The sequence below is a fragment of the Thalassophryne amazonica genome, chromosome 5 (assembly GCF_902500255.1).
Source record: "Thalassophryne amazonica chromosome 5, fThaAma1.1, whole genome shotgun sequence".
In the NCBI taxonomy this organism is placed as follows: Eukaryota; Metazoa; Chordata; class Actinopteri; order Batrachoidiformes; family Batrachoididae; genus Thalassophryne; species Thalassophryne amazonica.
Genome location: NC_047107.1, coordinates 8,163,597 through 8,188,853, shown reverse-complemented (window position 1 = coordinate 8,188,853; position 25,257 = coordinate 8,163,597). Strand labels below are relative to the sequence as shown.

Sequence of the window (25,257 nt, the reverse complement as noted above, 5' to 3'; positions counted from 1 at the left end):
ATTACATCAGACATGCTTGAACCCTCGTGGGCATGCGAGAGTTTTTTCACGCCTGTCGGTTACGTCATTCGCCTGTGGGCAGTCTTTGAGTGAGGAGTCGTCCACCCGCTCGTCGATTTTTTTCATTGTTTAGGAATGGCTCAGAGACTGTTGCTTTGTTTGATAAAAATTTTTTCAAAACTGTAAGGCACAACTGAGTGGACACCATTCAATAAATTCAGCTGGTTTTCGGTAAAAATTTTAACAGCTGATGAGAGATTTTGGTCTGGTAGTGTCGCTTTAAGGACGGTCCACGGCGCCTGACGGCGATCTGCGCTTCGAGGCGGCAGCGTCTCGCCGTTTTCAAGTTGAAAACTTCCACATTTCAGGCTCTGTTGACGCAGTAAGTCGTCAGAGAACAGAGAACTTTCAGAAGAAGTCGGCATGAGGAGTTTATTCGGACATTCCATTGTTAACGGTCATTTTGTAATGAAAGAACGTGCGGGCAGAGTCGCATGTCGGGCTGGACCCGACCGCGGGGGGTCGCGGCAGGAAAAACACCTCCGTTGGAAATCTTAACGGGCAAGTTGGAACATGCCCAAGCTGTTAAACAATTTCTCAGTTACTCACTTGTTGAAAGCCATTAAAAGCCGCCTGAATTCTACAAATGGTTTTCAACACGGAGGTGTTTTTCCTGTCGCGGCGCACACAGATTTGCCGAGTCGTCACGGAAACGACTCGGCGAATTTGCGCGTACGTCTTTCATTAAAAAAATGTCCTTAAACAGTGGAATGTCCGCATAAATTCCTCATGCCGGCCTCTTCTGAATCTTCTCTGTTCTCTCACGATGTCCTGGGTGAATTAAGCCTTAAATTAGGATGTTTTCAGCTCGAAACAGGCCGACGACAGCGCCTGGAAGCGCTGCAGGACGTCCCGCTCCGTGGGAAGTCCTTACACCGACAGAAACACCCCATAATCTCTCATCAGCCGTTAAACTTTTCACAGAAAACCAGCTTAATTTCTCGAATAGTGTCCACTCGGATATTCCTCACAGGTCCAGAAAAATTTTTGATAAAGCAACGTGCGCCGTCTCGAGCAGCGTGTGAAACAAAGGAATTCAGCCGAGAGGGCGGGACCACATCTCACTCAAGGCCTGCCCACAGGGAAATGACGTCACCGACACGCGTGAAAAAACTCACGCATGCGCACGAGGGTTCAAGCATGATTGGTGTAATCGCATGTCATTCAAATCCATATAGTTAAAAATAAATAAATAAAAGGGTCGGTTTATTATCTAAGAGACCTCGTATATATATATATGTATATATATATACACGCACACATACACACACACGAGGTCTGTTAGAAAAGTATCGGACCTTAATTGTTTTTTCAAAAACCTGATGGATTTGAATCACGTGTGCTTACGTGAGCCAACCTTGAACCTTTGTGTGCATGCGTGAATTTTTTCACGCCTGTCGATTGCGTCATTTGCTGGCAAGCAGGGTTTGTGTGAGGTGGTGTAAATTCTAGAATTAACAGGAAGCCAATGAAGAGAGGCCAATATGGGTGAGATATGCTCTCTCCTTCTAGTCCCCGTTAGTACTCTAGCTGCAGCATTTTGAATTAACTGAAGGCTTTTCAGGGAACTTTTAGGACAACCTGATAATAATGAATTACAATAGTCCAGCCTAGAGGAAATAAATGCATGAATTAGTTTTTCAGCATCACTCTGAGACAAGACCTTTCTAATTTTAGAGATATTGCGTAAATGCAAAAAAGCAGTCGTACATATTTGTTTAATATGCGCTTTGAATGACATATCCTGATCAGAAATGACTCCAAGATTTCTCACAGTATTACTAGAGGTCAGGGTAATGCCATCCAGAGTAAGGATCTGATTAGACACCATGTTTCTAAGATGTGTGGGGCCAAGTACAATAACTTCAGTTTTATCTGAGTTTAAAAGCAGGAAATTAGAGGTCATCCATGTCTTTATGTCTGTAAGACAATGCTGCAGTTTAGCTAATTGGTGTGTGTCCTCTTGCTTCATGGATAGATAAAGCTGGGTATCATCTGTGTAACGATGAAAATTTAAGCAATGCCGTCTAATAATACTGCCTAAGGGAAGCATGTATAAAGTGAATAAAATTGGTCCTAGCACAGAACCTTGTGGAACTCCATAATTAACTTTAGTCTGTGAAGAAGATTCCCCATTTACATGAACAAATTGTAATCTATTAGATAAATATGAATCAAACCACCGCAGCGTAGTGCCTTTAATACCTATGGCATGCTCTAATCTCTGTAATAAAATTTTATGGTCAACAGTATCAAAAGCAGCACTGAGGTCTAACAGAACGAGATGAGTCCACTGTCTGAGGCCATAAGAAGATCATTTGTAACCTTCACTAATGCTGTTTCTGTACTATGATGAATTCTAAAACCTGACTGAAACTCTTCAAATAGACCATTCCTCTGCAGATGATCAGTTAGCTGTTTTACAACTACCCTTTCAAGAATTTTTGAGAGAAAAGGAAGGTTGGAGATTGGCCTATAATTAGCTAAGATAGCTGGGTCAAGTGATGGCTTTTTAAGTAATGGTTTAATTACTGCCACCTTAAAAGCCTGTGGTACATAGCCAACTAATAAAGATAGATTAATCATATTTAAGATCGAAGCATTAAATAATGGTAGGGCTTCCTTGAGCAGCCTGGTAGGAATGGAGTATAATAGACATGTTGATGGTTTAGATGAAGTAACTAATGAAAATAACTCAGACAGAACAATCTGAGAGAAAGAGTCTAACCAAATACCGGCATCACTGAAAGCAGCCAAAGATAACAATACGTCTTTGGGATGGTTATGAGTAATTTTTTCTCTAATAGTTAAAATTTTATTAGCAAAGAAAGTCATGAAGTCATTACTAGTTAAAGTTAAAGGAATACCCGGCTCAATAGAGCTCTGACTCTTTGTCAGCCTGGCTACAGTGCTGAAAAGAAACCTGGGGTTGTTCTTATTTTCTTCAATTAGTGATGAGTAGTAAGATGTCCTAGCTTTACGGAGGGCTTTTTTTATAGAGCAACAGACTCTTTTTCCAGGCTAAGTGAAGATCTTCTAAATTAGTGAGACGCCATTTCCTCTCCAACGTACGGGTAACAAAGATCATTTCTGCTAACACCCATACTGAAAAGTCTGGAGGGAGTATAATAATATCGATTGAGAATTTTGTATTGAGTAAATTTACCTCTAGCTTCTCTAATGTGCAACCCATTAATTGAAATAATTGAACCCCATGTAAGATCATCCAATGTGCACCTCAAATCCATTTCCCAAATAGTTTTCAGGCTTTTGCCTGTATTATCTTTACTCCAAGGGCAAGTATTGTACCATTTTGAAGCTCTGCACAGCAATGGGGGTAGTTGTAGAAAGAGCTCAACTGGATTTTTTGCTTGCAACAACTTGACCTTTCCTTTTAAGCAATCTCTTATTTGTAAGTATTTCCAAAAATACCCCTGACCCTCAAAGTTATATTTAATTTTAATATCTTCATACGACATGAATGCCCCTGCCTCCAATAAATCACCCACAGTTCGGATTCCTTTTCTCAACCATTTTGCCCAGAAGACAATCTGCTTACCAATTCTAATTGTAGGATTATGCCACAAGGGGGCATATTTTTGGAAATATGGAATAGCTTGTATTTCTTATGTACCTCCCTCTATACCATTTTTGAAAATTTCAATATAGAGTTTTGCATCTTATAATCTTCAGTTAACTTTTGTAAGAGTGCCTCAATTGGAGTAAATGGGGACGTGAGCTCTTGTTCTATTAAGATCCAGTCCAGTTCATTCTTCCCTGCCCAATGTTTGGCTAGTCTGGACATCTCAAAAGAAATACTGTAGTGCTCTATACTGGGCAGGGCCAGGCCCCCGTCTTTTTTGGTTGGCATAGTCATTTAATATTAATACGGGGTTTGCCACCATTCCAGAGAAATGTTTTTATCATATGAGGTCTGTTAGAAAAGTATCCGACCTTTTTATTTTTTGCAAAAACCTGATGGATTTGAATCACGTGTGCTTGCATGAGCCGACCTTGAACCTTCGTGCGCATGCGTGAAATTTTTCATGCCTGTCGATTGCGTCATTTGCTGGTAAGCAGCCTTTGTGTGAGGATGGGTGTTGTCTCTCATCGGATTTTCATTCCAAGGAACGACTGGAGCAGCGCGACTGCATCAAATTTTGCCAGAAACTGGGCGAGAGCCAGGTGGAAACTATTCGGAAGATTCATACGGCTTTTGGTGACAATCCTATAGGCATCACACAGATTAAGGAGCGGTACAACCGGTTTAAATACGTCCGCACAACGGTGGAGAGCGAGCCACGCTGCGGTCGGCCTTCAACATGCTGAAATGACCAGATCATTTCCAAAGTGAATACTGTGGTGATGCTGGACCGTCGTGTGACTATCCGAGAAATTGCGGAAGAGGTGGACATCAGCACTTTTTCGGCACATTCCACTGTGACAGAAGATTTGGCCATGAAAAGAGTTGCAGCGAAATTCATGCTGATGGCTTCGGCACAAAGCTGCTGACGGAGCAAAAGCAACTCCATGTTGAAGTCTCACAGGACATGCTGGACTCTGAAAAATGATACCCACCTCTTCCAGCATTCGGAAGATTCAGACGGCTTTCGGTGGCTTTTCAGTCGTGTGACTATCCGAGAAATTGTGGAAGAGGTGAGCATGTCACAGCATGTCCTGTGAGACTTCAACACGGAGTTGCTTTTGCTCAGTCAGCAGCTTCGTGCCGAAGCCATTGGCACGAATTTCACCGCCACTCTTTTCATGGCCAAATCTTCTGTCACAGTGGAATGTGCCGAAAAAGTGCTCATATCCACCTCTTCCGCAATTTCTCAGATAGTCACACGACGGTCCCGCATCACCACAGCGTTCACTTTGGAAATGATCTGGTCATTTCAGCATGTTGATGGCCGATCGGAGCGTGGCTCGCTCTCCACCGCTGTGCGGACATCTTTAAACCGGTTGTACCGCTCCTTAATCTGTGTGATGCACATAGGATCATCACCGAAAGCCGTCTGAATCTTCCGAATGGTTTCCACCTGGCTGTCGCCCAGTTTCTGGCAAAATTTGATGCAGTCGTGCTGCTCCAGTTGTTCCACCATTTTCCTTGGAATGAAAATCCGACGAGACTACACCCATCCTCACACAAAGGCTGCTTACCAGCAAATGACGCAATCGACATGCATGCGCACGAAGGTTCAAGGTTGGCTCATGCAAGCACACGTGATTCAAATCCATCAGGTTTTTGCAAAAAATAAAAAGGTCGGATACTTTTCTAACAGACCTCGTATTGTTATAACTTATTAACCTTGAAGGTAGGATGCACAGAGGTAGCATTCTAGTAAAATAATTTGTAAGTGGAACAATGACCATTTTTACACTGTTTACTTTACCCCACAATTTCAAATTTAACTTACACCATTTATCCAAATTAACCTTAATTTTGTTTAGCACTTTTTCCAAATTGTCAGTCATAATATTATCAACATTTGAGTTTAACTCAATTCCCAAATATTTCATTCCTTTCTCTAACCATTTAAATTTGGAACCAAATAAAGCACTACAAGTGTGGGAGACTGGCATCGCTTCAGATTTGTGCCAGTTGATTTTGTACCCAGAGAACACTGAATAATTGTCAATGACGTCTAATAAAGTGGTAATAGAATTATTAGGATCTTTACTTAACACCAGAATGTCATCCACGTACAAAAACAATTTATGTTCCCTGCCTCCCCCGATTACACCTTTAATTCTTGGGTCTTCTCTTATTTGAATAGCCAAGGGTTCTAAAAAATTTGTGAACAAAAGCGGGCTTAAATTACACCCCTGTCGAGTTGATCTGGAGACATTAAAAAAAATTGAGAAAGGATACCATTGGTAAACACTGCTGCCTTTGGCCCAGAGTATAAGGTTTGTATCCATCTGCAAAAATGATCTCCAAAACCAAATTTTTTCATGGCAGTGAATAAAAAAAACTCCACTCTACCAGTCGAACGCCTTTTGGGCATCTAAGGATATAGCTAGAACAGATTCAACATTATTTTTATTTAACCATAAGAGATGTAGTAATCTCCTCATGTTGTCAGAAGCTGATCTGTTCTTTATAAATCCAAATTGGTCTTTATGGATTATTTGTGGCAGAACCATTTCTAATCTTTTTGACAGAACTTTAGATAATATTTTACAATCAGTATTTAATAAACTTATTGGCCTATAATTGGCTACCTTGGTTGTGTCTTTGTCACCTTTTGGAATTATTGTAATTACTGCCTGGTTAAAAGTTTCAGGCAGTGTTCCATATTCAAAAGCTTTGGTTAAAAGTTCAGTTAGGAAAGGGGAGAGTAAGTCAATGATCTTCTGATAAAATTCAGACGTGAATCCATCGATTCCAGGTGATTTCCCAATTTTCAATGTGCAGATTGCTTTCCTAATTTCAACCTGTTATAGGAGTTTCCAACTTGTCCTTGAACTCATGTGAAATCTTTGGTATTGGTATTTTATCAATAAAGTTATTTAGCTGTTCGTTACAGCCTTAGTTTCAGATGTATACAAATTTTGCTAAAATGTTTTAAAGGCCATGTTAATGTCTGAGGAAGAAGAAATTAATTTCTCATCCTTTTTAATGGCAGTGATAACATTCTGGCTTTCCATTTTTTTTTTAGCTGTCTTGCCAGTAATCTCCCTGTTTTTTCCCCATTTTCATAGAAATTTGTTTTCAGGCGAAAAAGAGCGTACTCTGCCTTTTTGTTATAGATTTCATGAAGACTAAACTTAAGCTGACAAATTTCTTTAAATTTATTGTCATCAAATTTCATTGCTAACTGTTTTTCCCAATGTTTCAATGTTTTTTCCAATTCACTAATCATCTGAATTCCAAATTTTTAATTCTAGTCTTATTTTCTTTAACTTTCTTGGAGCTATAACCTATACATTTTCCATGAACGAGGCTTTAAGAGCATCCCATACAGTGGAAAGTCTCTCAGTAGATCCTACATTTATCTCCAAGAAATTTTTAATGGTTCTTTCAATGCTGAAACAAATTGTTCATCTTCCAGTATGCTTGAATTTAATCTCCATCTACCTTTCCGATTTTTCTCAACCTGTATATTTATGTGCAGTTCCACAAGTGCATGGTCAGTTATGGCAATAACACCTATTTCACAATTTACAACCAGGTTAGCACTTGAATTGGAAATCAAAAAATAATCTATTTGGGAATATGTTTTGTGTGAGTGGGAGTAGAATGTGTATTCCTTTTCAAAAGGATGTACAAGTTTCCAGATATCAATTAAGCCAATTTCTTCTTTTAGTGAATCTAATGCTAATCCTGTTCTAGTCACCATGGTTACATTAGTGGCACTCCTATCAGTGTATTCATCTGGTACATTATTAAAATCTCCACCCAATAAAATATGCCCCTCTGTATCTTCGAGTATCTTATTAAATTTATGTATGAAATTAGGTTCATCCCTGTTTGGGGCATAAATATTACACAGGACAACTTTAATTCCATTAATTAATGCCTGAAGGCATAGCAATCGTCCATCTTCATCCTTAATCTGATTTAACAAAACCAAATTTAGTTTTTTATTGACAAGTATCATAACCCCACGGCTTTTGCTTGATACTGAATTGTGAAATGCTTTCCCAACTCAATCCCTTTTCGGCTTTAAAGCCTCATTTTCATTTTCAAAATGTTTCTTGAATATAAGCAATATCAGTGTTAAGAGATTTGAGATAGCAGAGTATTTTTTTCCTTTTGATAGGTGTGCCACATCCATTCATATTCCATGATACAATATTAACAGCCATTGTGTCTAATATTCCTCAGCAAATTATGTAGATACCCTGTATTTCTTCATCGACAATAAATAAACATATATTGACAGCTTTGTGTATACCAGGATGTGAATGAGATGAATACCTCACTTAGAAAACCTTTAACATAACCAAGAAAAAAGAAATAAAAATATAGCGCTGTACTAAAAAAAGAACATGACAGCGCAAACGCCCTCTTGGCACAATTATGTTGTCTCTGGTCCGTGTGGGTCCCGCAGGACAGCGATTTCCTCTCCTCTGCTGTCCAGGTGACACCTCAGCGATCCTGTCTCGTCTTGTAAACGTATTTATCGACTCTCTCCCATCTGTGTTATCCATCGGCTCCTCAGGCATTTTCACCCAAGATGTTCTCCCGTATGAACTTCTCTGCTTCCCCTGCATCATCAAAGCTCTTCTGCTGATCTCTCCATGTGAATCTGAGTGTAGCTGGGTGGGCAAGGGTGTGTTTCACCTAGTTTTGCCACAGCATTTTCATCGCAAGAGTTTTCTTTGTGCAGCGTGCTCCGCAGTCATGTCTTCGTAGAAAGACAGGTGACAATTCTGCCAGTGCACTCCTTTCTTCTGTTTGGCAGCTGCGATGACTTTCTGTCGTGCAGTGAAGTGAAGAAATCCCACAAGGATGATTCGAGGGGGTTGCCCAGGACCAGGGCGTGATCTCAGACTTCTGTGGCTTCTTTCAATCTTAAAATCATCTCTGTGTATCTCCAAGCCCTCAGCCAGTATTTTCTTCACACAATCAGTCATAGTACCGCCTTTCTCCAAACCTTCTTTCAGCCCAATAAGCCGGATATTATTCCTGCGGCTTCTATTCTCCTGGTCATCGGCATGGGCCCGGAGTTGTTTGAGTTCTCTGAAGTATTTACCGTTGTCATCAATTATACTCTTCAACTTACCTTCCACAACTGAGATGCGACCCTCAGCTTCAGTTATCCAAATTTGGGTCGCGTTCATAGCACTCAACCATGTCTGACTTGATGAGTGATACATCAGAACTGCCCCCACCTTAGTCATTTCTGTGAACAAGGCACTTATACCCATCTTTGGTTCGCCTTCATGACTAGTAGAGTTAGCATTAGCTATCATTTGAGCTAGCGTTAGCATCCCCCACCGTAACTGTGTGCAAGCGACTTTGAACAGTCTTTTTCTTGGTTGCTGTGGTCATTTTTCAGAAAATGTCACACAAAATAGCTCAAGGAAGTATTACCATCCAGTTGAAGGTTGTTTTGGGAGAGAGTAAGCAGTTTAAAGATAATATTAGTTAGACAGAGTTCGGAGCTCAACTACGGTACAGCCATTGATGATGAATACTTTATTGAGCAAGTTAAAAACATTTATACATTGCGCACATTCATCTTTGAAAATCCGTACATTACTTAAAGGGAGTAGAATGAAGTAAAACTTATATTTTCTACCCCTTTTCACATGTTTTATTTTCGACTACGCGGACAAAACAAACAAAAAAAATAAATAAATGAAAACATTTTGAGATCATATATACCTATATAAACACAGACCTTGCATTATACATATCAACATGTATTTACATAAATACACTACCTCTATACACAAATACCCTTGCATACACCAATACACACACTAGATTCAATGAGATTTGACAGTATGACACCTTTAACCCACATACATGCACCCATGGGCACCCAGCCCATGCATGCATGCACGCACATTTACCTATATTCGATTAAACTTGATGATATATTAATTTTTTTTTTTTTCCCCACACACATGTATCATGGGCAACTCGTGTGCATTCATATTTCCCATACGTTCGTCATGCCGAAATAATATAACAGTTTAGATCCACAAACATGCACACTAAGAATTATGTTATTCAGTTTCATATTTTTTAATATTTTGAGTTTTAAATTTCTTTTGAATTGATGTACTGTAGTCCATACTTTGATGTCCTCAGTTAGGTTATTCCATAAATCCACCCCATGTCTCGTAAGGCACATTTGTTTCATTGTTGTACGAGCACACTGTTTTTTTAAATTATATTTCCTTTTTAGATTGTAATCTCCCTCTCTTTCACTAAACAATTTTTGGAGGTTATCTGATAGTAGGTTTTGTTTTAAATTCTGCAAGATCTCTAAATTTTAGTATTTTGGATTGTAAAAACAGTGTACTCGTATGATCTCTGAAGCCTACATTATGGATGATTCTTATTGCCCTTTTCTGTAACTTAAAAAGTGTGTCTACATTACTTTTATATGTATTACCCCATACCTCAATGCCATAGCTAATATATGGTAATATTAATGTGCAATAAATAATATATAAGGACTCCTGATCTAAGAAATGTTTGGCTTTCCCCATTATGGAAATACTTCTGGCCATTTTGGATTGTATGCTAGCAATGTGGGGTTTCCAGCACATCCTGTGATCGATTATTATTCCTAAAAATCTATGTTGGTTAACCCTTTCAATAGGAACCATGTCAATTTTAAGATTTACTTTTGTTTTCATTTCTCGGTTTCCAAAGAGCATTAATTTTGTCTTTGAAATATTAAGTGACAATTTATTACTATCAAACCAATTTTTTAATTTAATAATTTCTATTTGCATTTCGATCACAAGTTGTTCCAGGTTTTCCCCAGAACATACTATCGTTGTGTCATCAGCAAAGAGGATAAATTTCAGTTTTTCAGAGATGAATTGCACGTCATTAATATAAATTAAAAAAGGTTTAGGTCCTAAAACGGACCCTTGTGGAACTCCACAATGTATCTGTTTAAACAAAGATTTATATTCTCCTATTTGTACATTCCCTGGTACCTCATCACGTGACTCCCTCGCTTGTATTATTTATATTACAACTGGTGGCATTTGAAAGTGCTGCATTCTGGTGATGACATTTCACAACACCTTTAGAATTCAGTCTGGTGGTGGTATTTGGCATTAATATGCAGTATTGATCTGGTGATGGTCTTTTTTTTTTATTTAATTTTTAGCTCCAAATTTTCTATCGCAGGGTTCTCACCTGTGGAGATGAGCATAGGGGGCCCCTATGATGTGATTTGGAAACCTTATGCTGCGATTTAATCAGCATAGGGTCTGCCAAGGACGTAATAAAATCACCTGTGTTTATTTATTTGTCTGTCTGTCTGTCTGTTAGGATTATGCCAAAACTGCTGCATGTATGCATGTACATTACTGTATTTTTGATGTTATTGTTTGCATTGTTCTCATCTTTATTATTTGAAAATGGTATCAGGTATTTTCTTGGTTAATGGTACTGAGTTTGAAATTCTAGTATTGTAACAGCCCTATTACATGATGGGGAATGTTTCCTGAAGGAGGCATGAGGAAGGTTATTGGTGACTCCACTCCACAGGAAACACCCATTTACCAACATCTTTTAGCGATGATATGTTGTTGTTTATGAGAGTGATGTGGACTCGGCCATCATCAGAAACAAGCTTAACTGTAACTATGACCTTACCAGCTAAGACTGGATGGTTAAAAAGTACACTGTGTGTGCAGCAATCGGTGATCTGTTGTGGTCACCACGACCCAGTGCTTAGTAACAAGACTTCATGAAGCACATAAAAATAAAAGGCCAACTTTACATACACCTGCCTGAACAAGTCCAGACACGTCCCGCTGTGCCGATGTCTCTGAAGATTTCTGGGTTTTAGAATCCACCCCTATTTCAACAAATTCCCTCCACTGGTGGCAGCATCGGGATTGGACAGTGAGTGAGTCAGCTTGTGTAAACAATAATTTATTATAAATACAACCATCACCAAAAATAACAACATCTAGTAACTGTCCAAATTAAAAGAATATGTCAGGACAAACTCATTTGTCTGCCTCCTGAAAACTGAACATGTGTTATCAAGCTAACAAGCAGAGAAAAAATACAAACTGGTGTCACAGAATGAATGGTCCCCCTAAAAATCAGTCTGCCCTGCCTTCACTGTGCATGCGTCATTAGGTGCAATGTTAAATATTGAAGTATTTTTTTCTGTTGGGGTGCCCAAATTTATGCACCTGCCTAATTTTGTTTAAATAATTATTACACAATTTCTCTAAATACTATTTTCACTTCTCAAATATCAGTGTGTTTGTCTGCTATATGATATATTTAACTAAAATTTCTGATCCAGACAAGCAATGATTTATAAAGGAAAATCATGAAATCATCAGGGGTGCCCAAACTTTTGCATACAACTGTAGGACCTGGAATGATTTTCCTTTTAATTGTAAACCAAATTATGTATTAACTCATAACAGTTAAACTACATGAAATTCATGAAGACCGAAAAGACTATTAAAGCATTTTCAAAAACCACAGCTGAAGCTTGTAGAATATTTTGAAAATCATGGTAAAATATCAATAACATAGCTTATAGTAAAAAGTCACTTATATTCTTGGGTAAATTCCTGTAAATCCATTCAAAGCCACATTGTCTTTTTTCCAATGTAAGAGTAAAACGCTAACACACCTCCCCGATGATGAAATCCGCGTAATTCCTCGGATCCGGGGAATTTTCACAGCCCTGCGAGTGTTACTGGTCAAACTGGGATGCGTACAAGATAAAGTGAATAATTGATGACTGTTACTTTAATGTTCAACTAAATTTGATCTCCCCATGGGTTTAAGGCTCTCAAGAGTGGTGCTTTCAAACAACACAACTGGAGGTTTATTTACTGAATAAATTAGCAGTTTGGGAACATGGGTTTTAAGTATAACAGGGACACTACAGGTTACTCTGCAGCCGTACCGAGTGATTAGAACTGGTCTATGGAGGGAAATTAAGTTTACCGTGTGCCCATCACATCAGAAGTAAATACAGATAAATTAGATGAAGTAATTTTTGTTTTTGTTTTTTTTTTTTACCAAACTAAAACTTAGGTGCTGTGTGTCACAAATTTGGTGAGGTTTGGTGTCCCCCTTTTCAGATAAAAATACAAAAAAGAAAAATTTGAAGATAATTATGTCCTCTGTGTTATCACGTTTGTTTAATCAATATATATAGACAAACATTTTATGTATTTTTTTCTCTCCACATAGAGCTGTTCTGTTTTAATGACCAATAATGTACAATGTGCAATGGTGACCCCTTTTCATGAAGTGACCCTTTGGTGACATTTGGGATGTGCACTCACCAGTGCATTGTTGCTGCAATCTGCGAATCTCTGTATGCAGGCCCTTTAGTGTGTTTGCATGGTCCTGTTGAAGGAAGAGCAGGTTGTTCTGGGCACTATGCAGCTGGTTTTCCAGAGTAAGGTTTGCTGATGCCATGGCTGTCTATGCTGTTTATGACACACACCAGCTGTGCAACCTGCTGGTATAAAAGACAGAAAAAGAGGAGTGAGAAAAGAGAAAGCAGCTGCAAGATCCACCTGTAAAACAAGTTGTTAATTTTCTCATTCTTGTCCTTAAGGTCTTGGGATGTGCTTCAAGTTGCATCAAGAAGGGCATCCAAGGTAAAACGTGTCATATCAACATGCAGATCCACTTCAGAGCAAGTAACTTACCATCATTTATTAGAAAACGATGATTTCACTTTCCCCCCATAGAAAAGGAACTATAGGTAAGGGTATCACTAGCAAATAAAATGTGAAATGAGCTTACTATTCTAAATAAATAAATATGAAAATATTGATGTTTACATCCGCCAAGGACATCATAAAATCATCTGCGTTTATTTATTTATTTGTCCATCTGTCTGTCTGTTAGCAGGATCACAGATTCTCACCAAATTTACACCCAGTCAATCTCCTCACCTGACACTGTCCCCAGAGCAGGACACACCCAGTGGGGCCAGGTGCTTGACACCAGAAGCGAGAGCTACTCGGATCACCTCCCCACATTACCGACTGCAATAACCCCCCCCCCCAAAAAAAAAATTGTGGTGATAGGGTTTGCGATCAAAATTAATCACTAAATTAATTACTATCCCAGCAGTCATAGAGCGTGAGGCGGGGTACACCCAGGACAGGACGCCAGTCTGTCGCAGGGCCACAAATAGACAAACAAACACAGACACACCCACACCTACAGACAATTTTTTAAAGATTCCAATCCACCTAACCCGCATGTCTTTGGATGTGGGAGGAAACCGGAGCACCCGGAGGAAACCCACGCAAATACGGGGAGAACATGCAAACTCCACACAGAAAGGCCATGGGAATTGAACCCACGACCTTCTCGCTGTGAGGCAACAGTGCTAATCACTAAGTCACTGTGCTGCCGCGATCAAAATTTCCTGCAGTAATTGCTCCGTAAACTGAAATCCATAAACAACTTAAACTGAAAAATACTTTATCATGAATGATATTCACATTTTGGAAGACCTGCGTTCACGTTTTGCGAGACTCGCCTTCACATTTTGGGAGATAATTTGTCAGTATTCACATTTTGCAATTAACAGTTTCCAGATAATTCACGATTTGCAGCTGATTCACATTTTGGGGGTTAACAGATCCGATGTCGCCGACTGAACGGTGCCCCCTAAATATTGGTCCTGCCTGCCTTCACTGCGCACGCATCATTTCTGAGTGATTCACTCAGAAACTGTACTCCAGTTATCATCCATATCAGTGACAGATATCTGAAGTCTATTACAATCATAAATTCAGCATTATTTCATAATAAAAGACGAGGGAGCAATCAGAGCGCCATAGCAGCATGTCTGAGGCTGACTGAGTCTGACTCTCTACACCCAAAGCGATCAAAGGGAATAATGTGAGTATGAACCAACAGATGTCAAAGTAAAACCTCTGAAATCATTCTAAAGTCATATTTAAGCAGAAAGGAGGCCGTTTGAAGCAGAAACGAGGTGATAATCTGTGAATTGCTGCTGACACTCTGAAATGACACATGCACACTGAAGGCAGGGCAGACCAATTTTTAGGGGGGACCGTTTGGTCAGCGACACTGGATCATGATTGGTGGACCTTAGAAATCTCTTACTATTGCTTACATTTCATTTTTGGTGCCATATCCCCAGAGAAATTGAGTCATAAACATGCGGAAATTAGCCTGATTTCAGCTGCCTCTGATGAAGCCCCTTTCACACCAGGCCTGCATAGAGTGGCATTGTGCTGCGTATGTATTACGCAGGAATGGCTGCATATGTTGCATGTAGGGAGTTTAGGGCTAGGGATGAGCAAGTACACCACTATCTGTATCTGTTCAACCATCTAAATGATCTGTAGCTGTACTGAGAGTGGGCGGGGCCTAAACCAAAAGTGGGCGTGGTTTAAATGGAAATGGCAGAGCTTAAATCAATATATTATTTTCAGTCTGAAATTGATATGGATTGATCAGAATTTTCTATATTTATTGTTTATTTGAAAACCATTTACAGAACAGCCTCAAAATTGAGATTCAAATGAATGATTTTGATCACAAATGAGAATTATTTGCAGAACAAGTTTTTTATGAACTCAGAACATGAATATTCTTAAGTGTATGAATGAATATTTACAGAACAGCCTTAAAAATTGAGATTCAACGTTTTTGATCATAATAGTAAAGGAACTATTTACAGAACAAGTTTTTTATAAACTCACATGAATATTCTTAAGTGTATGAATGAATAACAGAACAGCCTCAGAATTGACTTTCAGTGTAGTAAGAAATTATGAACTAAGTATGCATGAACAAGAGTTGTCATACTCAACAAAACTTTTTATTATTTTATTATATGATCAAACTGATTTTTTTTTCAATTACATACATATCCTCTTCGGCTTGGAAGAAATCCACAAGGATTCCTATCGGAAAGCCGGTCTTCTTACACCTGGTCCACCATCATATGTGGGTTGACTGGACAGTCAAGTGCCCTGTAGGGTGATCCCTGAAATGATCATCCAATCGGCTTTTAAATGAATTTGTCGTGGGTGCATCTATCACTTCTTGAGGAAGACTATTCCACCAGGCACCTACTCATTGAGTGAAGAAGTACCGTCTCTTATCTGTTTGGCTGTACATCTTCCTCAGCTTCTTATCATGGCCTCTAGTTCTTCTGTCGTCCTCCAGTGGTGGTAAACATGAGTCCACATCATATTCGCCTGTGAAGTACTTGTATGTGTTAATCAGGTCTCCCCTCAGTCTCATGTGTACAAGGGTAGGAAGCTTGAGCTTTCTTAACCTCTGCTCGTAAGGGAGATCCCTGAGTCCTGGCACCCTCTTAGTTGCTCTTCTGTGCCACTTCTCTCAGCTAGCTTCCATGTATGCGGTGACCAAACAGGTGCTGCATACTCAAAGTGAGATCTTATCAATGTCTTATACAGTATCTTGAACATGGCTTCGTCCATATAGTTGAATGACCTCCACAATAGTCCTGTCATTTGATTTGCCTTTTTGACAATCATGCTGATATGGTAATCGAACTTAAGGGAAGAGTCTACATATACACTTACGTCTTTCTCACTGACTTGTTTAGCCGCATGTTCTCCTTGAATTGCTGGCTGTCTGAGTGGTGTCCAAAAAATGAGGTGGGCTTCATAGATAATTGGCAAAGCTTCTGGGGAAAACCTGGTCTTGTTAGGAGAGACGGCATCCATCCCACTTTGGATGGAGCAGCTCTCATTTCTAGAAATCTGGCCAATTTTCTTAAATCCTCCAAACCGTGACTATCCAGGGTTGGGACCAGGAAGCAGAGTTGTAGTCTTACACACCTCTCTGCAGCTTCTCTCCCCCTGCCATCCCCTCATTACCCCATCCCCGTAGAGACGGTGCCTGCTCCCAGACCACCAATAACCAGCAAAAATCTATTTAAGCATAAAAATTCAAAAAGAAAAAATAATATAGCACCTTCAACTGCACCACAGACTAAAACAGTTAAATGTGGTCTATTAAACATTAGGTCTCTCTCTTTTAAGTCCCAGTTAGTAAATGATATAGTAATTGATCAACATATTGATTTATTCTGCCTTACAGAAACCTGGTTACAGCAGGATGAATATGTTAGTTTAAATGAGTCAACACCCCCGAGTCACACTAACTGCCAGAACGCTCGTAGCATGGGCCGAGGCGGAGGATTAGCAGCAATCTTCCATTCCAGCTTATTAATTAATCAAAAACCCAGACAGAGCTTTAATTCATTTGAAAGCTTGACTCTTAGTCTTGTCCATCCAAATTGGAAGTCCCAAAAACCAGTTTAATTTGTTGTTATCTATCGTCCTCCTGGTCGTTACTGTGAGTTTCTCTGTGAATTTTCAGAACTTTTGTCTGACTTAGTGCTTAGCTCAGATAAGATAATTATAGTGGCGATTTTAACATCCACACAGATGCTGAGAATGACAGCCTCAACACTGCATTTAATCTATTATTAGACTCTATTGGCTTTGCTCAAAATGTAAATGAGTCCACCCACCACTTTAATCATATCTTAGATCTTGTTCTGACTTATGGTATGGAAATTGAAGACTTAACAGTATTCCCTGAAAACTCCCTTCTGTCTGATCATTTCTTAATAACATTTACATTTACTCTGATGGACTACCCAGCAGTGGGGAATAAGTTTCATTACACTAGAAGTCTTTCAGAAAGCGCTGTAACTAAGTTTAAGGATATGATTCCTTCTTTATGTTCTTTAATGCCATATACCAACACAGTGCAGAGTAGCTACCTAAACTCTGTAAGTGAGATAGAGTATCTCGTCAATAGTTTTACATCCTCATTGAAGACAACTTTGGATGCTGTAGCTCCTCTGAAAAAGAGAGCTTTAAATCAGAAGTGCCTGACTCCGTGGTATAACTCACAAACTCGCAGCTTAAAGCAGATAACCCGTAAGTTGGAGAGGAAATGGCGTCTCACTAATTTAGAAGATCTTCACTTAGCCTGGAAAAAGAGTCTGTTGCTCTATAAAAAAGCCCTCCGTAAAGCTAGGACATCTTACTACTCATCACTAATTGAAGAAAATAAGAACAACCCCAGGTTTCTTTTCAGCACTGTAGCCAGGCTGACAAAGAGTCAGAGCTCTATTGAGCCGAGTATTCCTTTAACTTGTCAGGAAAGATGACTTTAAGCTTGCTTTCAGCTTGTTTTCATCTTGGAATATAATACGTGCCATGGGATTAATATACATGCTGTTGGATTAACCTGCACAGTGTTTGGTACCTTACAGAAGTAAGTGAGGTCATACCGGACTTTTCCATTACAAATGGGGAGGCCCACGGAATGAACTCAGTGGTGAAGACGATGGAATATGTCTAAGAATGATTCTAACATGACAAGTATGATCAAATGAAGTATTAATGTGTTAAAATTAAGAGTTGATTAGAAAAAGTATTAGAAAAAGTATGTTACAAATAAGTGAAATGAATGATTATATGAGTTGTTTTTCATAAAGAGTGCAGAGTCAGAGGAAAAGAGAAAGTGAAGAAGATGTTGCAAGCAGGGCAAGAAAAGCTGATGATAAACAACTGATCAAATGATTAAGATGTTGGTAAAATATGAAATGAATAATAAGGAATGAAAATGTTTGTATATGATCATATGAATTGTTTTATGTGAAAGAGAGTTGTAATGAAATGATTGAAAATGATTGATGTGATTCTAAAGAAATGATTTAGAAGAATGAATTCTCAGAAAAGCTGAAGTGTTAACAGAAAAGAGGAACTTGAGCAATAAGTTACTGGTAAGGAGCTGCAGAAGATTTCCAGTAAGGGAAGGAGAAGGGAGGAGGTTTTGAGTCAAGAGCGTCCCCATGGTAACCAAGATCATCTGAAGACAACAAGAGTCAAGCACATATATAAACTGTGAAACACCAGAAAACGGGGTTATTCTTCCAGGGAGAGGTGCTGTTGCCACTTCTCCCCTGCTACGAGGAAATCACAAGACTTGACCATCTTGTGAGCAGCAACTGGAATCGTGGAGTGAGAGGATTGGAGCCATAAAGATCATTTGAGAGAGTTTTCAACTCCCACTCAGGCCGTCCAGTCACGGAGTAGCAGAACATTGGAGAATAATCACTGGCCTTAAGTCTGAGTGGGGAATGTTCAACGTTTTCTCTCTCAAGGAACATCACAGCATACCAGAATGGATTAGATCAACTTTTGGTTGATTGAAGAAGGAATAAACTCTTATGTGGATTAACTTCCTGAAGGATTACAACATCACACAAGGATCGTGGTCAGCTAACTACTAATAGTTGATGAAGAGGAAATCAAGTTCATCGAGCAGGGGACTTTAACCTCAAAAACCTCCTTTCCTCACTCCTAGAAAAAATTGTTAAGAAGTCAATCCAGTCCCAGTCAAAGTAAGATCAGTCAGAATTATTGAATTAAAAACAAAAATCTCTGCCAATCATTATTTTAATTATATTTGAATTACTATTGTGAAATTATCACCATATAACCTATTTTGATTATGTTATCAGCACTTGCAAAACCTGCAATAAATTTCCAAGCATGCAGTTAAAGTGTCAAGGCTCGGACATTGGATTATTGATGCTACTTAAGGTGTAAAAGTTAAAGTTTATTGGGTGTACAACATCAAAAAGGCTCTAAAAGGTTAGTCTGGTTTTTCTAATGAAAATAACACATCCTGGGGACTCGCTGTACGAGTCACTGAATTCAAAATCTAGCAACATTCCAAGAGCCCTGATCCATAAGAGGAGAGCTGCCGTTAACGGGCGTGGCCGGTTCGTATCCTGGTTCCAGAGAAGGCTATTCGACCGGGGTGCGAGATCAGCGTCAGCGGGGCGGACGTCCGGATGGAGGCAGTGAGTGGCTAGACGAATCTCCTCGCCACCAGCTTGAACAGCCTTTGTGCAGCCCTGCCGGGTAATACCCGTGGAGACACGAAGGTCGGACCCCAGAGACGGAGAGCTGGTTTTGTACACAAACACACTCATCGGCGGGTGAGCGTGTGTCGTGTGTCCAAAAAAGCGGGATCTGACACGTGGCGCCCGAACAGGGACCTGACAAAGTGTAGTCGGGTCCGAGGAAGAATCCTGGCCAAAGGAGAGTCTTTGCCATTGGGTAGGTGGAAAGCCCCTGAGTGGATCACCAAAGGATACAGTGTTGTGGAAAGTGTCGGCTGATGGCCTGTATAGGTCCAGTAACGGCTTGAAACATATCTGTCCTCCAGAGGTGTGAAAATTGGAGGCGACCACCAGAAGGATGAAGTAAAGTCAACAGGAGTAAGTATCCCAGGGAGCTGGGATCAAGGACGAGAAGCAGATGTGTCACTGCTGGATCGTCTGGACTGGGACGAGAAGCAGACGGGGATAGCCTGCTGGATCATCACGAAACGACGAGGAAGGGAAGCAGGCGAGGGAGCCTGCTGGATCGGATCGTCAAGAAAGCAGGTATGAGAGTATACCGTGCAAAATGGTGATCTACAAGAGAGAATAGGATCATCAACCGTGAGGTTCCTGAGGGGAGAAACGGGAAAAGGAGCAGCTGATTTGGTGTTAACCTCTGGAATTAGTGATGAATAGCCAAGTAGTCTGTCACTCATCCCTGACTCAAGGCACCAAGAGAGGCTTTGAGAGGCAGACGACTCGAGACGACAAGGACCATAGCTGAAGTCAAGGAGACGACAGTGGTGGAAGCGACAATCTCAGCAACCGAGAGAATAAAGAGAGGACAATCATTACGAAATAGTAAGGTTAGCATTAAGAAGAAGTAGTGAAAATATGGCTGAAGAAGAGTCAGGACCCGTAGCAAACCTTGACTCCGAACATGAAGAGGGAAAAGAAGTGGATTTTCGGCCACACAGAGTGGTATTGTATGGACGAGGATATGATACTTGGGCAGAAACAGTTCAAAAATATGTCATAGATCAAAGTGTAGAAACTGATGAAGAATGTTTCAAAGAAGCTATGGCAGGAACTATACACACATTAGGGATATATTATCCAGGTAAGCATAAGGAGGGGCAGATCCGGGCTGTTTTGGGGAGCCCACCAGTCCCAAAGGACAAGACGGGGACCAGAGAGTGGCTTGAATGGTGGTGCAAACTTCTCGGAGAAGAGTGGAAAAGAGGACAAATCACCACCTTAATAAGTCCTGAGAAAAGTTATGACTCCGTAGTAAAAATGACAGCTGGGTTGTTGGGAGTAGAGACGGTCCTGGTTGATGTTAAAGCAAAATCAGCGTCCGTATATGCTGAGTTTAAGTCCATGGCAGAACGGCTAAAAGTGTTAGGAAGAATGCTTAAGGAGCAATATCCTATAATGGAAGATATGAGTGGAAGTCAGATCCTCGATAATGAAGACGAAGGCAAGATAGATTTCCAGGCCGAATCCGAACAAAGTGATGAGGAAAACAAGCCAGAAGGAAGTGGAGATGAATCGATATCCCCGGGAGGTCCTAATCCTGGGGGAAATGGTCAAGAATATAAAAGCCCGGACCAGCTCCACACAAGCTTTGACCCAGTGTGGCAAAATTTGCCCTTAGGAAGTGTGAGAGGAACAACCTCAACAGTTAAAAAACAGACAGAACGCCTGATTGAGCAGGATAAAAGACGAAGAAGCCTTCAGGGAGTATCTGGACAGATATTCCATCAATCGCCAGAATGTGGGCCCAGAAGCTTGAGACAGCTTAAAGCTGAAGAATGTGTTGCCGGACCGAGTTACCATATTAAAGAGGAAGGGCGTTCGCAGGAGATCTTTAGAAAATCTAAAGCAAAACCCACCATGTATACATTGAATATGACTACATGGAGGACTTGAACCCTATGCCCGAAGGAACCAAAAAAATGGTGACCCAAGATGGAAGACAGGCATATCATTATTTTGGCAGTCCTTGGGATATAGATGGAGATAGTCTCATTGTCTTCACAAATCACAGACTGAAAATTGCCAACCGAAAATTCCGAGCAAAGCTCAAGGAGCGGGTAGGCAGAGAATACCAAGAAGAGCTTAAGAGTATAAAAGGGAAAGGTCTGGACAGAAAATCGATGGTGATAACAAGCGCACCACGAATGGATTATCATGCACTCATACATGTGCCCTTTGAAAGCTACCCAGGGAGAGAAAATTCAATTGAATACACGGAGAAAATGTTGAAAACTCTGGGAACAGTTATTGATTTGGCCAAAGAACGCCAGCATCGGCGGGTGGTAATATGTGTGGACGGATTACGATCTGGACATATGACATGGGAAGAGGCAGAAAAGGTTGCCATGGCAGCTGTGAACCTACACATGCGTACCCCAGGAGTATGGGGATCAATGAGAGAAATTGTGGTGGTCACTAGCAATGAGCAGGAGCAAGATCGAGTGAGAAGGGCACTTGAAGCGGTGAACCTAGGACCAAATAGAGCAGGTCCAAGGAAGGGTACAGTTGAAATAAGTGGAGTGGCAACTAGTCCCCCGCTAGTGATGCAGTCCATCCCCACGGCGACAAGTCAGAAAAGATCAGTTCATGCTGTAGTAGTGCAGCAATTAAGGATTAAAACCCCACGACCAACATTAAAACGAGTTACAAGTGGGCTGCAGACTATCATACACCCCACAAGCTCCCAATCTCGGATGAGAGAGCCTTTCCAGGCTCCTCCACCGGATAATGGAGAAGAGGATCCTATATTCATTCCTCTACCTGTCGGAAATACCGAAGCAACCGGGTCACCCCGAAGGTCAGAACAAAACAGGGACCCACAACCACAAGACCCACGTCCTTCCCATGAATCTGATATGGATGAGGACCAAGAAAGAGAGTCTGAAGAGGAGATCAATCCACAAGACTCGGAAGAGGATGAACCGCTATCTGTGGTAGGGGAAAGAGAAGTCTCACGCCCAGAACTACGAACTGGACGCTACAGAGGACGAAAGAAAGAAGTTGGGGTGTATAATGTGCGTGTAGCATCAGAGAGAATTGCAAGAGATGTCAGGGTCAACCCAGTGGAGACCCGAGATAAGCGACAAACCTATGCTCCAGAAGTTGGACAAACTGGGTATGACATCCCAGAAGAGTGGATTGAGCGACAAGATGAAAAGAAAACTCTTGAGGTAACAGCTACTGTTGGAGAGTGGGCTAATGTACTAATGTGGCCCTTCTATCCTACACTGACTGCCTGTAAAGAGTTAACAAATAACTTCAGAGTTGCCTATTTAGGCGTTGCCCATGATGTGATGTTGAGAAAACTATAAACAGCAGCTTTACGCTGGTCACGGCAAGTGTTGAGAGAAACCAATGAAGAAAATCTGGATGATGAGGGAGAAACAATTCCACCATCGTCAGGATTACAAGCGAGCCTCCCAAATCAGGACTTTCCTGCTGGATCTAGAGAGCAAAGTCTGCCAGCAATTCAAGCTGAAATTCAAGCAGACGGCAGGGAATTCCGTGAATTCAAGAAATGAAAGATGCTGGTGAGAGAGAAAGAACCAAATGAAGACCTAAAAGACTATTTGAAAGAAGTGTGGCCCCTTATTGACAGAGCTTCTAACAGCGAGGAGGGTAAATCTATGTGGCTGGCCCAAGTTACCAGTCAACCCATCAGTCGGGGTGAACCAGCACGAAACCATTATGCCAGGTTATTGTTGGAAGATCCCAATGATGAAGATTCACATATTGCTCGAGCTAAAGCTGGTCTAGACAAAGGTCAAACATTAGTTCAAGTTTGGCATGGGCTGAAACAGACGATTTTGCCACAACGCTATGTTAGGGCACTGAGAGAAGTCACTAAGGGAAGAAGAGGGGAGATAACCTTTGTGAAAATGCCCATAGACGGCACTACAGTCCCACAAATGGACGCGGTGGTAAAGAGCTGGGATCTGGAACAGCAGTTCTATGAAGAAAAGAGAAAGGAGAGCACACCGAGATCAGGACAAAAACCGGTGGGAGTGGAGAAAAGAAATTCAGTGCCTAAACCACCACCTCCTCAGCCGCATCAAACACCACAGAGGAATAATCAAAGGCCTCCAGTTGGACAATGGAGCTCTCGGCCGAGAGGTCCACCACCTCCACCACCACAGGCGCGACCTACACCTGCACCTCGTAGTGGTGGCTATCTCCCTAAAGAGGAATACGACAAATTAAATCCAGAACAAAGGAAAGCCCTCCAGGAAGTCCACCAAGCCTCAGCGGCGGCTGGAGGGCAGAAGAAGTAATGGCTTCGGAAGCGCGGGTCACGCTAGACCATGCCTACTGGGAGGGGGACAATATCTACACTGATGTGGATGGAGAACAGTACCTGGTGGACACGGGAGCAGAGGTGTCTATGACCCGCAGACGCCTCGAGACCAAGGGATACCTACTGATCCAGTATGCAAATGCGGCAACGGAGAAAAGACCATTTGGAATATGGAAAGGGGTAGTTTGGATAAAAGGCCCCTTTAATTTGATAACAGTCAAGGATTTGAGAGAATTGCATCGGCCCAAAAGACTTCGAACTCTAATAAGACGACGAGTGAAAAAAATTACAAGCAAGAGTTGTACGAATGGATATAACTCCAACTGGAAAGAGTCCGGTAAGCTGGTACAAAGAAGTGGATGTAACAGCTGTCACAGAAGAAAAGATTGAAGAAAGTGATTTCTCTGAAGCAGGGAAAGAAAACTTGAGGGAAATTATCTCCGAAGCTAAAGTAGCAAAATTTAAAAATGATTGTGGAGATTTGTGGGCTAAATACATTCATGTCATCAAAGGAGGAGTGCATCCACCGGTGCGACAATATCCCTTGAACCCTGGAGCGGTTGAGGAAATGGATAAAATAGTGAAAGAATTGGAAGCTTTGGGGATCATTCGAGTGGAATTGAATCCGATCACTAACAGCCCCATCCAAGCAGTTAAGAAGCCAGTCGGCAGGAGGAGGCTGGAGACCAGTAATCAACTTCAAGGCTCTCAATCGACGAACAATAGCCAATAGAGCGAGTTTGATAAATCCCCAAGGAGCACTGAAAACGCTAAAAATTAAGAAATACAAATCATGCATTGATCTGGCAAATGGATTCTTTACCCTGCGATTAGCAAAACAGTCACAAGGGAAAACAGCATTCACACATAAAGGGAAAAATTATGTGTGGCAACCACATAATTATGTGTGGCAACCACCAGTATGGTGCCTCTACTGGTGGTTGGCTCTCACTGCGGTATTGTATCACTTCCTGTTCCGGAGCACAGCGGTGTTTTGCTGTATCTGTTAGCTGTTTAATCTGCGCAGTTAGATTGATCTAGTTATCTAGATTACGATTTGTTTCCCAGTGTAATCTTTACGTGCCTTAACTAAAGCACTCCTTCTGCTGAATCACCTCTAAATTATTTACACATTATTCACTTTGCGTGTTTTTAGGAATCCGCTAGCTTAGCGTAGCTACTAGCTCTTAGCCGGTTTAGCATGGCGGCTTCTCCTGTCTCTCCTGCACTTTTCTGCTCTGGGTGTGAAATGTTTACTTATTCCTCGGCCTCCTTTAGCAGTAACGGTACTTGTAATAA

General features: G+C 40.9%; 1 protein-coding gene across 1 annotated transcript in view; it reads right to left on the bottom strand.

The window, feature by feature from the left end:
• ccdc92 (coiled-coil domain containing 92) overlaps window positions 1-25,257 on the bottom strand; it is a 146,484-nt gene that overhangs the window by 39,551 nt on the left and 81,676 nt on the right. Inside the window, exon 2 of the mRNA XM_034169703.1 lies at window positions 13,030-13,205. Coding sequence (XP_034025594.1) covers window positions 13,030-13,165 — 136 coding nt within the window. The 5' untranslated portion in view covers window positions 13,166-13,205. The remainder of the gene's footprint in view (window positions 1-13,029; window positions 13,206-25,257) is intronic.